The following is a 15,665-nucleotide window of genomic DNA, read 5'->3' as shown; positions in this document are numbered from 1 at the left end:
TCTGGTGGAAGCTCAATTCAATCTGAAAAGAACTTGTCTTCATATTATTCTCTATTTAGGTTAAAAATTACCTTAAAGATTAATCTCCAAAATTTACAAGCAGCTCATGCAGCTCAATATCAAAAAAACAAACAACCCAATCCAAAAATGGGCAAAAGACCTAAATAGACATTTCTCCAAAGAAGATATACAGATGGCCAACAAACACATGACAGGATGCTCAACATCATTAATCATTAGAGAAATGCAAATCAAAACTACAATGAGATACCATCTCACACCAGTCAGAATGGCCATCATCAAAAAATCTACAAACAATAAATGCTGGAGAGGGTGTGGAGAAAAAGGAACCCTCTTGCACTGTTGGTGGGAATGTAAATTGATACAGCCACTATGGAGAACAGTATGGAGGTTCCTTAAAAAACTAAAAATAGAACTACCATACGACCCAGCAATCCCACTACTGGACATATACCCTGAGAAAACCATAATTCAAAAAGAGTCATGCACCACAATGTTCACTGCAGCTCTATTTACAATAGCCAGGACATGGAAGCAACCTAAGTGTCCATCGACAGATGAATGCATAAAGAAGACGTGGCACATACACTCAACGGAATATTACTCAGCCATAAAAAGAAACAAAATTGAGTTATTTGTAGTGAGGTGGATGGACCTAGAGTCTGTCATACAGAGTGAAGTAAGTCAGAAAGAGAAAAACAAATACCGTATGCTAACACATATATACGGAATCTAAAAAAAAAATGGTCATGAAGAACCAAGGGGCAGGAGGGAAATAAAGACGCAGACCTACTAGAGAATGGACTTGAGGACACGGGGAGGGGGAAGGGTAAGCTGGGACAAAGTGAGACAGTGACATGGACATATATACACTACCAAATGTAAAACCGATAGCTAGTGGGAAGCAGCCACACAGCACAGGGAGATCAGCTCGGAGCTTTGTGACCACCTAGAGGGGTGGGATAGGGAGGGTGGGAGGGAGGGAGACGCAAGAGGGAAGAGATATGGGGATATATGTATATGTATAGCTGATTCACTTTGTTATAAAGCAGAAACTAACACACCATTGTAAAGCAATTATACTCCAATAAAGATGTTAAAAAAAAATTTTTAGTAGAAATAAAAATTACCTTAGAAATGAAATGAATTGTAGCAGAGAAATACTCCAAGGGAAAGCATATGAAAACTGAATAACTATTTTCCTAAGTTATAAATTCTTAGGCCATTATGTTGATTTCAGACATAATTCCTTGTAAAATGCCCTTTGTCAATTTCCTGTTTGAAGCTGTCTTACTCTAATTACTTCCTCTTTGGTGACATGGGCGAGCCTCTATTTTTAATCACAATATTCCTCTCTGCCCATGTTTTAAATTTTAATTCCAGTTTCTGTCATTACATATTTACAATTCAATTCTTTCTTACACATATATTGAGACACCCCATATTTTTTCCTATCCTCAATACCTTTCAAAAAGGTATTTTTTCCAATTCAAAGTCTTGGTTGACATATACCAGCAAAAAAGAAAAAATGACAGAGTAAAGCCAGAAACATGAGAGAAAATGGTACCGGAAAGCAAAACCTAGAATTCAGCTTCTTGTATAAAGTAATAAATTATATAGCGTTATCTCAACCTCGGTGCTACTGAAAAGCTGAGCAGGATAATCATTTGTTGCGGCAGTCTGTCCCGTGCACTGCAGAACAATTAGCAGTATCCCTGGCCTCTATCCATCAGATGCCGGTAGCACACACCCCCTGCCTCAACTCTGGCAACTGAAAACACCAACAGGTATAGCCAAATGTGTCCAGGCTGCAAACCCACCCCTTGGTTGAAAACCAGTGGTCTACAGACACCAACCTATTCGAAGTAGTTCAACAGTGCAAGAAAACAATTTGCTAAAGTGGAAAAGTAAGAAATACAGAAGTATGATGTTTCTATGGCAACTCCCATCTGTTTGCAGGATGCTTGGCGTGGTTTCCCCATGCCTACCTCCTCTGAGTATCTGTCCTCCTGCTTGTTTCACGCTACTGATGCATTACCCCCACAGACACTAGAGTGATCTCTCTAAAACGCATATCCAGTCTTGTTACACACTCAGGCTTAAAAATCACCAATTTACCCCATTCTCCACCGCAGGGTTTCTCAGCCTGGGCACTATTGACATTGAGGGCCAGATAATTCTTTGCTGTGGGCGCTGTCCTGTGCCTAGTAGAGTGTTTAGCAGTGTCCCTGGATTCTCCCCCACTAGATGCCACTAGCACCTCCCCTGTTAGTAGGCAGAATAATGTCCCACCAAAGATACCCACGTCCTAATATCTGGAACCTGTGAATATGTTAGCTTACACGGCAAGGGGCAATTAAGGCTGCAGGTAGAATTAAAGGTTGCTAATCAACTGACCTTAAAACAATGAGATTGCACAGGGAGATCAGCTCGGTGCTTTGTGACCACCTAGAGGGGTGGGATAGGGAGGGTGGAAGGGAGACACAAGAGGGAGGGAATATGGGGATATATGTATAAGGAAAGCTGATTCACTTCGTTATATAGCAGAAGCTAACACGCTGTTGTCGAGCAATTATACTCCAATAAAGATGTTTAAAAAAATGACATTATCTTGGATTATCCATGTGAGTTCTATGTAATCAGAAGCACCCTTAAGAGAGCCTGAGGAAGAAATGACTGGAAGAAGAGTCAAAGAGATGCAACATGGCTGGCATTGAAGATGGAGGCAGGGGGACACTGGAAAAGCAAAGGAAACAGACCCTAGTGCCTTCAGAAGGAACACAGCTCTGCCGACACCTTGACTTTAGCCCAAGGAGACCTATTTCAGACTTCTGACCTCCACAAGTATAAGATAATAAATTTGTGTTGCTCAAACCCATATGTTTGGGGTAATTTGTTACAGCTGCAAAATGAAGGTAATGACATCACCACCCCCAGTTGTGACAACCAAAACTGTCTTTGGACATTGCTAAACGTCCCCTGGGAACAAACTGTCTCCAGGTTGAGAAGCACTGCTCTACGAAACAGAGTCCAAACTCCTGAGACATGCACAGTGGGGCTCTTCATAATTAATGCTACCCAGCCTGTTGAATACTATTATCCGACACACAGTGAGATACAGCCTGTGCTCCAGGCACACCAAACTTCTAACTTCAAAAACACTCTATCAATACATCCTTTCACTTCCCTGCAGATTTGATGTCAAGAGGTGCTTTGGTCCTCCTGCCATTTCTACCTGAGCCTATAGTTACTTATTATTCCACAAACAGGTGTCTAATTTCTGGTTTCATTAGGTAGTTATATAAAAAGCCATGTGGTTGCTACATACATTAAACCGCATATATCTTAACCTCCTCCTCCAAACAAATTATTGCACTTAAGCCCCTCTAAGTCCTCTTTGTTGGAAACTCTAGCGTCACCAACACCTCTGTGCCTTTGCAGGTCCACTCCTTTCTATTTCATCAAGGAATCACTTCCCTTCTTCTTCTAAGTGGCAGTCACCCTTGAAGATCAAGTTCAAGTGTTCTCTGCACAGTGAAGCCTTTCAGGACTCCCCAAAGCACGGAGAATCCCATCCCCCAGTCCCTGATTGTGCTGACCCTCTGCACCGCAGCTCTTGGTTGACTCATCCATCCGCCTCCTTAGACTCTTTAAGGGGCGACACCATACTTTAGCCTCTCTGCATTCCTGGTACATAGAGAAATGCTTGTGCTCAAGAAGTTCTTGGAGCGTAAATGAAGAAAAGAAGTCATGAAGAGAGAAATAATTTTAGTTATGGGTTATCGAGGCTGCCAAACTCTATGTCAGCTATGAGCATAATCTCAGCTCTGATCCAAAAGAATTAGGAGAACCCCAGAGTTAGAATGAGACCTTACTCCCTTGTTTATGATCCGAGTCAAGGACAGAGCCTGGCTGCTAAGAACAAAGTTGAGAAGTATATACCAATTGTGTTACCATGTACCATTTATCCCTTCGTCTTCTCCCTTTTTCTACTCAATAGATATTCTACTCAGCATGTCCATGAATCAGTTTTCGTTAAAGCAATCCTAAAACACGCAGTAAGGAAATACTGAGTTGTAGCTGACTTTGTCTAACACCTCCTGGTTTTAGGCCATAAAAAAGCCATTTGTGAGCTTTGAGTGAGCACAAGGCATAGAGCTACAGGCATTTATGCGAGTCTTGGGAGCAGGTGCCCTTGTACGAACAATTGAGTTTAAAACCAGAGAATCTGCTGAAAGAACTAAGTAGAAGTGGATGTGATCCATTACTGGCTACACCTGAACGAAGGTGAATTCTCAGGTTTGCCTATGGATTCAACGGAAGAGAAACTGAAAAGCTGAATAAACCATAAGAGATCCGTGGAATCTGCACGCAACACTCAAGAGGGCTCCACATGCTTTTGGAATGGGAAGACGTCCCCGAGGCAACTTTCTGCCAGCTGAAAGCACTCTGTGGGCTGTCAAGATGGCCATCATGGGGGGCTACATTCAACTCACTGGTGTAGTAGTTCTCAGCTGGGGCAGTTTTGACCCTCAGAGGACATCCAGCAGTGCCTGCAGACACTTTTCATTGTCACACTGGTGGGGAGGCTGCTATTCGCACCTAGTGGGTAGAGGCCCAGGATGCTGCTGAACTTCCTACAATGCACAGGACAGTGCCCAAAGCAAAGAATCGTTCAGCCACAACTGTCCACAGCGCAGAGGCAGAGAAACCCTGAACCAGAGCAACCAGGGGAAGCATAAGAACCAAGTCTGTACGATCCAAATCTCCCCTCCAGGGCCCATAAGTAACCTTGCAAGGTGTTCATTTGCCAGACTTTTGGCATCATTAGTTAAGATTCTCTTTTAGGACAAAGGACCTAGCTTGCTTTCAAACGAGAAGGACAAGCAGTGCTCAATAGGACGAATTTCCTTGGTTTTTGAGAGGGTTCCAGGGCATTAAACCTTTGAAAGGTAATCCAAGCCATTAAATTCCATACCCCGGGGTTACGTTAGGATATCTGGGACTCCATTAAACAAAACCAGCCTTGGACCTTCATGCCAGGATTCCATCCAGTCATTCCATGTCTGCCTCAAGAATAAAGGGATTACACACACACACACACACACACATTTTATGAGAAAATTTTGTTCTTTTGCTAGATGGCTATGTACTTAGTTTTAACCACTGAAAAGAGGTGAAAGTCATGGTAGGTGAGCTTGCAGACTGCCCCTACACTGCACAGAACAGTTTGAAGCCACCCAGTATTGATGAAGTTCAGGAACTTGTCCATTAATTATGAAATTTTAATGGATAAGAAGAAAATTTCTAACCAGTTGTGATCATCTACAGTAGACTGCCTTTCAGTCATAAGAGCAACAAACAGCATCCATATACTATATTCCAAGTATGTACAGTTGCTAAGAAAAGCAGAGACGTTCTTAGTGATGTAATTGGTTGAAACATGAATGTCAGGGGCTATCCAGTCCAAGAACTTGGCTTGCTTTTGCAGTTCTCTCAACTCCTACAGATTGATCTGATAATGTGTGCTTCTGATATAGAGTAGGAATCCAGGCCCTTCTAAAGACCAACAGAGATTCAACATTTATTCTTGACCCTCTTTCTAATGCTAAGTTCCCTGGTTTGGAGAGAATCTCTTGCTTCCTACTTGACTTTTCTCTCTACTGCCTATCTTCCTCAAGAAAATGGACAGAACAGTCAGCAGTGTTTGTTAGTTTTTGTAATCCATGCTCCCCACCCAACAGCAGCAGTTACTCTGACACAGTAACTAATATTTTACTAATATGTGACGCGAGTATTTCTGATAAATACTGCTGATTTTTCTAAGGCAGTCTAATAAAAGCCAAAATTCCACAGTCACTCACGTTAACAGAGCAAGGTATGATGTTGGATACTATTTTCTCGCTGTTTTTCTTGGTTGTATTTCCTTTATTTAGTCTAAATCTCCAGCAATTACATGGTATTTCATTTCATTTCTGTAATTCTAACTGTACTTTAAAACATTTAATTACAATGGATGGAATCTCTCCTTATGGAAACAGATCCAAGGCAAATCTATAGAGTTTGTGGACTGAAAAGAGATTAGGAGTTGTTCATTTTTAAAACAACTAGTATTTATTCTCTAAAAGCATGCAGCTTTCCAAGTACCCATCAACCACAGTTTCCCATTAGCTCTGTTCTCCACTCTTCTAAACCAGAGAGCAAACGTTTATAAAGGTACCAAATACCTCCCTCTGAGCTCCCTATTTACTAACGATTCCTGATTCATGTATATTTCACTACTAGTAGCCCTTAGTGGAATCTGGGTATATTTCCATGATCTTTCATAGCCTTAGGCAGAGATTTTTTTTTCTCCAGGATTAAAGGAGTACTCAGTACCACAGATCTCTTAAATCAGACCTTTAGGGAGAAGAAAAGATCAAAACTAGAGAATTCTAGTAGTTACTCCCCCAAACACACAGACCTACACACACACATATCAACAACACCCTCAAGAATAATGTTCCTGAATTCTCTGTAAAACAACCAGATGGCAGAAACATTTCAAAATATATTTCCTCCAATCCTGACAAACAGCTTGGAAATAGATCATTTGAGTTCCAAAAAAATATCAACATTGGGTGAAGGAATAAGATGACCCTTGGAAATCACCTGCAGCACAAAAAGGAAAGCACCTCTTCCTCTAGCTCCTGCCACTGCTCCAAAGGGGAGCCAAGAAGTCCTAAGAAGACACGTGTGGGTGGCCACTAGGGACGCCCCATTTGCAGACACCATTTAACCAGCCAAAGAGGAACAGCCACACCGGGAAAAGCCCTCAGTGGGTCCCTGGCTCTGTAAATGAGAAGGAATTAAAGAACTGCCCAGGTGTCCAGCCTTGGGCCGTGAGGACACGCGGCAGCGGGCCCTACCTCACACTTCCACACCACATAGGGCTGGCCGTGGCTGTCGGGCGCGGACTGGAACTTTCTTTGCTGGAGCCACCTCCTGGGAGAAGCGAAGATGCCGTTGGGGCCTCCCCCGGAGGAGCAGAGGATGGTGCTGCGGCCGCTGCCCGGCCCGGCTAGGACTGTAGGCAGGTCCCATACCATGCTCTTCTTGAGGCCGCTGCGACCAAGGGGGACCTCATAGTCAAAGTGGAAGCTGCCAGAAGGTGACTTCTCCAGCGGGGTGCTGGGTGTGGAGAAGGACGAGCAGAGGGGTCTAGGGGACGGGAGTCGGTTGACCCGGGGAGGCGGGCCCCGCGGAGAGGACGCCAAGCGAGAGCCGAGACCCTCGGCCAGCGACAGCGGGGAGCAGACGCGGCCCCCGGTGGCCCCCCGCGAGCCGCCCTCTGAGCCCGCCTCGCCCCCGCAGCCGCCGATCAGAGCCGGGTCCAGGCTGCGGGTCTGGCGAAGCTTCCTCTTGGAGAAGCCCTTGGCCGAGGCCGCGCTGCCCGAGGCCGGCGAGGAGCAGGAGAAGACGCTGTGGAGTAGGCTCTGCGCGGACATCTCGGCGGGGCTGTGCCTGAGGGCCACCCTCTTCCAGCTCTCGGAACTGCTAGCGCTTTGGGGCGCAGAAAACAAGGGGGCTCAGGCGAGGCTGCCAGACGGGGTCGGGCCAAGGCTCGCCGAGGCCGGTGGAGGGCAGTTCCCGGCTCACGCGCCACCAGCGCGCTCCAAGTGCCCCGGCAGGGGCAGAAGCAGGAGATCCATCACCAGCCTTCTAGGAAAAGGCGTGAGGACGGAGGGCTCCTTCGGTCGCCAGAACTTTCTCCCAGAGCCTAAGTCACGAAAAGGGTAAGGAAGAGGAGGAGGAAGGTCAGGCGCTCGCTGGGTGCCCAGCTCTGGCGCCCAGCGCCACTCCCCCTTCCCAGCTGAGGCAGGAGATGCCGCGCTCCCGCTCCCAGGCTCTGGACAGCCTCGAAGTCTCCAGCAAGCTCCTCCTCGCGCCCTAAGGACGGTCCCGAGGGCTGGGGAGGAGGCCTCCTGGGCGTGCGCCCAGGGCGCGTCCCTCGCGCTCTCGGCGCAGTGAGAGGGACTTCCTCCCGCGCTGGAGCTGGGCACCCGGGCTGCGCCCCCGTGCACCGTCGCCGTATCCGGACCTCTGAAGCTACGCGTCTGGCCGCCACTTGGCTGCTGCGCCCACTCCTCTGACTGGCTAGGCGCAAGAATGTCTCCAAGCTCCAGGTTCCCCCGAGGTGCCAGTCTCGCTACAAAGCAGGGACACGGAGCGCGCAGCACCCAGGGCCTTCCTAGGGCTGAGCGGCTAGGGTGGGAGAGAATTCCCAGCTGCGCTCAGGGAGCTAAGGGGACAACCACAGGGTCGGCTGTCCATGACCCGCCGGAGAGGGGCTCTTGATATTCTCAGCCCAGCCTTGGGCCCAGGGCAGGCGCGGAGATGTCCCCGCACGCTCGCGCTAGACGCAGCGGGAAGGGGGCGGCCCGGACGGGTAGGGCGGGAGGGAAGCCAGGTCTGGAGCTGGGGCGGAGCCAGGAGCAGGAGAAAGCAGAACGTGGAGTTCTCCAGGCACCAAACCTGGGAGCGGCGCAGCGAGAGCACCGCTCACCACCGGTACCGGGTCGCCTGGGGAGAAAGCCCCGAGGACGGAAGTGCGGACCTTCTCCCCCGTCTCCCCTCCCCCAAATCGAAGGGGGCGCCAGCTCCACTCACGTTTCTGGAAAGGAAGGGAAGTGTCAGATTGCACCCCACCCACTGGTGTCAGATGGATAATAGCCCAAGGCGGCTGCTCTGAAGCTGGAGATAAATCTCCTGCCTTCCTTTTCTCCGCCCTGCTGTGTTTGTTTTTAAAAAGGAAGGATAGAGATTCAGTTCAAATGTAGTGGCTGCCGATGAATGGGCTGGAGATGGGGACCTACTAAGAAAAGGAGGGGAAAAGCGAGGGGTCCTCGCCATGTAAGGGTCGTGCAGTAACTGTACTAGAGGAGGAGGGGTGAGTGAGGCCGAGCAGGGGGCAGGCGCCCGGGCGTCAGCCCAAAGGCTGCGGAGATTGGCGCTCACAAAGCGATCGGTCTCTGGGTTCTGCTGTGGGACGCCTTTGGGCGCAGCGCGCAGCGGCCACATTCCTGGGAAGCTGGAAAACGCTGGCGATGTCAATGTTCCCTGCTTGAAAACAAGTCTGGGAGCACCTTCCCCCGCTACTGTCCCACCCCTAGAATCTATAAAGCGCGAAGCTTCGCCCGCTTCTCGGAGGGCTTTTTGACGTAACATTTAAGTTTTGCGACGCATCTCACAACCATCTCAGCAGTGGAGCAGAGAGAATGTTGGAAATGCCTGCGTACTTTATTTAACTGTGTTCGTGTGTCCTCTTTTACCACTTCTGGGTGAAGAGAACGTTATACAAATGTAAAGGTGACTTTCTTTTACCATTACTTTTATTAAAGAAAAAAAATTACAGTGAACTTATAAATACAAGTGTTTGACACAAACATTCGCCGTGCTGTGTATAACATCAGAATTGTCCAACTTTGATTTTGGAAGGCTTGTTTCATTCCCTATAAAGTTTTCAGGGGGAAATTTAACGTCTTTCTCTTCTTAAAAAACGTGTTCGACGGTCCTAGGTATTTGACTGTCTAGGAGGGGTCACATCATGAAATCTAATTAACAGACGAATTCGATACCTCCATAAAGGGCTTCATTCGGACCCCAGGATTTCTGACCTACCCGTTTTTGTAAACGCAGCGGGACCCACTGCGCTCAGGGAGTTCCCTCCTGTAACTTTATGACCTATCTGCTGCCACAAGGCAAAAATGAGATACAAACTTCCCATCACCCTCAATGCCACCCAACTCTTCTCACCCTGAAACATAAGTACTCTTTCCAGTGGCTGACGATTAGATGTGCTGTGGAGACACACAGCCTTTAAAACTGCTTACTTTCCTGCATGACTACACACACCAAATTACACTTGGGGGATTGCTGTCATTTGCTTTCTCCCCTCCTCAAACAAGTCACAGTAGAAGTAAAAGAGGGCGGGTCTTGCCTGCCCTTTCCTTAGTTAACAATATCATGTAACTTGTCACTAGTAAACACGTAATGTCTCTACCATTTGGATACCAGTGCACGGAACTGCTTATGCTTCACTGGATTTGGGCATTTGGAGTAGATGGTTAGCAAAGTCACACGTCACAGGACCACTTACAACTCAGGTGGTTAAGCAAATGTAATTTATAATTTATATATGTGCTATTTCTCTAAGCTCGGAAGATGACCGTGGGGTTGAAAATGCAACCTGCCACAGTGATGTAGGGCTCATAAGAACGCCCTCCAGGCAGGAAGGCATACATGCTTGCTCATGGATGAAGGCATACATGCTTGCTCATGGATGAAGGCATACATGCTTGCTCATGGATGAAGGCATACATGCTTGCTCATGGATGAAGGCATACATGCTTGCTCATGGATGAAGGCATACATGCTTGCTCATGGATGAAGGCATACATGCTTGCTCATGGATGAAGGCATACATGCTTGCTCATGGATGAAGGCATACATGCTTGCTCATGGATGTTGGGGAGCCGGTGAGCAGAGGGACTGTTCTACCGGCACTTCAGGCTTAGAGCAAACGCATCCAGTTCATTCATCATCTTATTTCCAACAGGTCCTGACTCTCCATTAGCCTGGAGCTTGCCTCGGCGTAGGGAACAATGAATAAATTGTTTTGAATATCCATAAGTTGAGCTCTGGCTCCTTTTTAAAAACCCGCTGTAAGTATATATGTTTTTAAAACACACGGGGAAAATGTAACGGCACTTCTGGAAAGAAAGATTTTATAAGAAAATTATTTGGATTTTTTTAATGATATTTTTTAAACTATTGTGATTTCCAGTCTGACTGCTATTAGGCTTATTTTGCACTCATTTTGGTGTATGGCTTATTCATTCATTCCTGTTTAGGGCATCCCACTTTACTGTTGTTTGTTATACAATCCCTTTGCTTACACAGATCCAACTCACACTGGCCTTTCTGACTGACTGCCATTTTATGCCAGACATGATTAAGGAAGATCTGGGTTTCATTTACCAATTTCCAAAATAACTGGTTTGGGCTTCCCTGGTGGTGCAGTGGTTGAGAGTCTGCCTGCCGATGCAGGGGACACGGGTTCGTGCCGCGGAGCGGCTGGGCCCGTGAGCCATGGCCGCTGGGCCTGCGCATCCGGAGCCTGTGCTCCGCAACGGGAGAGGCCCGCCTATCGCAAAATAAATAAATAAATAATGACTGGTTTTGTTATGTTGATCCCCAGAATCTTTCTTACAATTCATCAGCCTGCTTCAGAGGCAATATAACTGGTAGTCTAGAAATAAATCGTTTTGAATGCATATACTTTAAAACTCAGGTGTCTAAGACTTTGCTCCTTTATTAGGGCATTTGATGTTGAAAAGTAGTGTCCATACTTGCTTTTGGTTTTGTCTTTTTCCTCAGAGCTGAAGTTAATCAAAGCCTAAGGATACCTTTTATTAAAGGGCAGAACAGTGTGTTCACTGTTCATTCCCTATTGTAATTATCCTAGAAACTCAGGATAAAAAATATATCTATTCCATCTGGTCATGGCACAAGAATATTCTAATGAAAGTTCTAGAGACCTTGGTCTGACATCAAGGCATCCTCTTATCAAGGATCCTCGAAAATTCATCAGTGTTCTTTCTATTCCCTTAAGACACTGTTCTACAAACACATACATCTTACTACCAAAGAATATATTCTGCTAAACCTAAATTTCCCTTTTCTTAACTTTATCCCTTGAAATTTTTCTTATCTCCAGCCAAAATTCCTCTTTCCCCTTGGTGTCTAGACCCTCAAGCTATCTGTAGATTTCTATCATGCCCCTTGGGTCTGACTTTGTGGTTTGGCTACACTATAAAGTTCATATTTTGCTTTAAAACCATCATTGTAGATGATCTCCTCTGGACTGCCTCCAGTTGCTTATTTCTTTGTAGTCCTGAGGTCCAATATTCCAGGTTAGGGCATCCTATTTTACCCTTGTTTGTTATGTAATCCCATTGCTTATATAGTCCCAAATCACACTGAACTTCCTGATTGACTGCCATATAATATTTCAGACTTCTATATGATTGGCTCCCAAGTCGGGCAACATCACTGATTTTTGTTTCATCCTGCCCATGTCTCTCAAACTGACTGTGATCCCTCTGATATCATTTCTTCATTCTTAGTGGCATCTGGGGTAAACAATTCACAGCATCTCACGCTCCCACAGAAGAAGTCAAAGGTTCTGCCTCCAAACATGAAACATGAAAAGGAGGACATGATTTTAATCTGTGTGATGTGGAATATATGAGAAGCGGGTGGAGAACTTTCACAGGACTTAAGAATTCTAATTACATTAAATAGCAATAGTGTCCCATGCCTAAACTACTTCTTGATTATAAGCTAGGAATTTTTTGCAGCTGAGCCAAGAGTGTTTCTCTAAATTCCTATTCTAGGATCTCCCTGAACGAATATAATAGCCAAGAACTTAAATTACAAACGACGGATAACAGTGGAGGTAAATTTCAAGTCGCAGGATAATCCTGTATGAGTAAGATTAGCAAAAACTCACTTTGTTAAACACCAACCCAGCACTGAGGAACACTGATCACTTTCCAAAGACGGAAATGGTGTCATAGTTATTCTCTAGATGGTGAATATAATGATTTGCAAGATAAAAGGGTATTTGAGAGATTGAGTCCTAACTGGTACTGTGATGTGAAAAGACTAAGATATAAGTTCAACTCTCTACCTTAGAGAACAATTTAATATTATAATACCTAAAGAAATAGCCAGAAAAAAAATATTTATGCCAACACTAACGGGAAAAAGCACCGAACATGTCCACACCATTTGGTAACTCGAATTTAGTGTTGTAGTCAAGATTATCTACTCAAACAGCCTGGTCCTAACCCTTCAATCAATTGTTAGTATAATAATGTAAGAACAACTAACACTTGTTGGAACTTCCTATATGTCAGGCACTGGGCTGAAAATATGCATGCATTATCCAAATCAACAGATACACACACACATATACACAGAGAGAGAGAGAGAGAGAGAGCGCGCTATAATACTTAACCCCCGGTTCTACAGATGAAGAAAACCAAGATCTAGAAGCATCTAAACCCCTAGTTAAGTGGCAGAGCTAGTATTCAGATCCATGTGATCTAACCTCGACTTCTAACTCTTGCAGAACTAGAATTGCAGATTAAGAAGCCGTTCAGTTTGGAAGTGCTTTGAGACCATGTCTGAATGGATTTCAATTTGTTGATTTCTTATCTAGCTGTGTGACCTTGAGCACATCACTTCACAACTCTCATCCTCACTTCCCAGTCTGCGAAATCATGTTCACTTCAGAAGGCTGTCGAGATGACTAAAGGACCTAATGTATGCAGCATGCTTAGCACAGAGCATCGTGGAGAGAACAAGCACAGTGATGGGAGTTATTACTATAATCTATACAAAATCAATCATTTTTAAATTACTTTATGAATCCAGCTACACTGAATGACCATCCCTAATGCGAGTTCACCTGGTCTTACATCCAAAAATCTAGTCAAACCTTTCTAATGTGCTAATGAATCCTGTGTTTAAAACTGTTTGTAAAAGGCCCATGGTCGACCCAGTAAATAGTCTAGCTGGAATTTTCACCACCCTCCCCAAGTTTTAGAGGTGTTGTCAATACCAACTAAATAATACCAAGACGTTCTTTCAAGGGAGGGCACTTTTTTGAGTCAAGTGAAAGACAGTTTGGGATTCTCTATATTCAGAGCAGGGTGTAGGAAATTTTTTGCCCTCTGTTACGTTTATATACCAACAGGTCAGTTTTTTGACTCAATATTTTGGATCAGTTTCACATTGCCCAGAATTGGAACCATGAACTCTCCCTTTAAAGCGGGCACCAAGTTGAGGTTTTCATACTCATCTAGTTAACCTCAAGATCTGTGACAATTTCTCCTGGCACTATATTCAGAAACCTAAATGACTATTCTTATTCATATTTCTCACTTTCCCCCTACTTTGTGTGTCTAATTCCACCATCCCTTACCAATTATGAACTGAAAAAAAAGCAAAATCAATGGAGAGAAAAAAAGTCCTGTTTCTGTGTTAGCACCTACAATGAACACACAAAAAGCCACTTGCAACACCATTCATCTCTCATTTTCTGTGCAAATATTAGCAACGTCTTCTATGTTTTCTAGTGTTTCATCTTTATCTTCTCAACTTTAAAAAGCAGTTTTGCATACACACATTGTTCTACCCTATTACTTGTTTATTTTTCCAGCTGGTATGAGTACAGTATTTCTAAATATCAACTCTTCTGTTTTCAGGATACTCATTAGTGAGGCAGGTAAAAAGCAAGGTTGTATAAAAATCTTAAGCCAAGTTGCAGTTTAGATGTGCATAGCAGAGTTTCAGGGACCAAAGCATGAAACATACAATTGTTGTTTACCTGCAGCCAGCATTTGAAAGAGCCTTCCAACATTAAATCCGAAATATGTGACCATCATCACTTTTGTTTTGGACTTTGAAACCTGATCTCAAGAGACTTTTAATAATAATACAAGTTGGCTGACAACCAAATTTAATTTCGGTTTATAAACATTTTTGAACATGCATTTTGCGCCAGTGGCGTTCCTTCTTTGTTAGTTTTACTTTCTTCTGTCTTTGTGGGTGAAGATGCACTTGGAGTCTCAAAGTAAGTTAATTTTTTCTGAACCTGGTACATGGTTCAGCTATACTTAGTTACTTAAAGTAGTTTTTAAAACCTTCCCATAGCGTATATTTTAGAACTACTTTTGAGGATGAAGAATTATATAATAATGTAAACAAGCTTTAATATTTTGCTATTACTCTAAAATTTTCAGTCTAAACATTTTTCAATATTTCTGATTTTTAAAGTAACTGAATAATACAGATTTTTTCCTCTGAAAATTTTATTTTTTTCCCCAGAATCTTCACTTCTCTATATTGAATGGAAATGAGAGAACCTATTTGCCCAGTATGTTTTCCTAATGACAAGATGGGATGGTGTATAAACGGGAGAGGAGAAAAGAAAAACAATTGGTACTGTGATTGAGGTATGCATTTTTTTCTCATCTACTTTATTGAGGAATAATCTACATACAATAAACTGTACCAGTGAGCTTTGATAGCTGTGTGTACCTATGAAACCACCACCACAATCAAGATACAGAACATTCCCATCGCATCCTGGGTATGCTTTTATTATTGTTCCGTGAACATTAACCACTAGATTTTGCACTGTATAGTGGTTGAAATGTGCATTCAGTTAGTACAGAAAGGGAAGGAGAATTAAATAGAGAGCAGGGCTTTGTACCTCTCGTACTGAGTTGAACTGTATTCCTCCCAAAAGATATGTCCAAGTCCTAACTGCTGTAACCAATGAATGTGACCTTATTTGGAAATAGGGTCCTTGAAGATGTAATGAGGTTAAGATTAGGTTAGACTGGGTTAGGGTGAGTCTTAAATTCAATGACTGGTGTCTTTATAAGAGAAAGGAGAGGGCAATTTGAATACACACACATACACACACACACACACACACACACACACACACACAGGAAAAGGCCATGTGAAAATGGAGGCAGAGGTTGGAGTGATGTGTCTACAAATCAAGGAACACCAAGGACTGCCAG

General features: G+C 44.3%; 1 protein-coding gene across 5 annotated transcripts in view; it reads right to left on the bottom strand.

Annotated features, from left to right (window-relative positions):
• ARHGAP6 (Rho GTPase activating protein 6) overlaps positions 1-8,746 on the bottom strand; it is a 493,459-nt gene extending 484,713 nt beyond the window's left edge. The window contains exons 1-2 of one of the 5 annotated variants that reach the window (XM_067724620.1): positions 8,671-8,746; positions 6,930-7,780 (exon numbers count right to left, since the gene is read on the bottom strand). In XM_067724620.1, coding sequence (XP_067580721.1) covers positions 6,930-7,508 — 579 coding nt within the window. In that variant the 5' untranslated portion in view covers positions 7,509-7,780; positions 8,671-8,746. Of the gene's footprint in view, positions 1-6,929; positions 7,962-8,670 lie in introns of those variants that run through there. The other 4 variants (XR_010940145.1, XM_067724631.1, XM_067724621.1 and 1 more) reach the window with 4 other exon arrangements.
• Between the last annotated feature and the right edge of the window lie 6,919 nt (positions 8,747-15,665).

This window comes from Pseudorca crassidens, chromosome X (genome assembly GCF_039906515.1).
Source record: "Pseudorca crassidens isolate mPseCra1 chromosome X, mPseCra1.hap1, whole genome shotgun sequence".
Taxonomy (NCBI): Eukaryota; Metazoa; Chordata; class Mammalia; order Artiodactyla; family Delphinidae; genus Pseudorca; species Pseudorca crassidens.
Note: the sequence above shows the minus strand (reverse complement) of the source record. Positions and strands in the feature narration are given on the sequence as shown.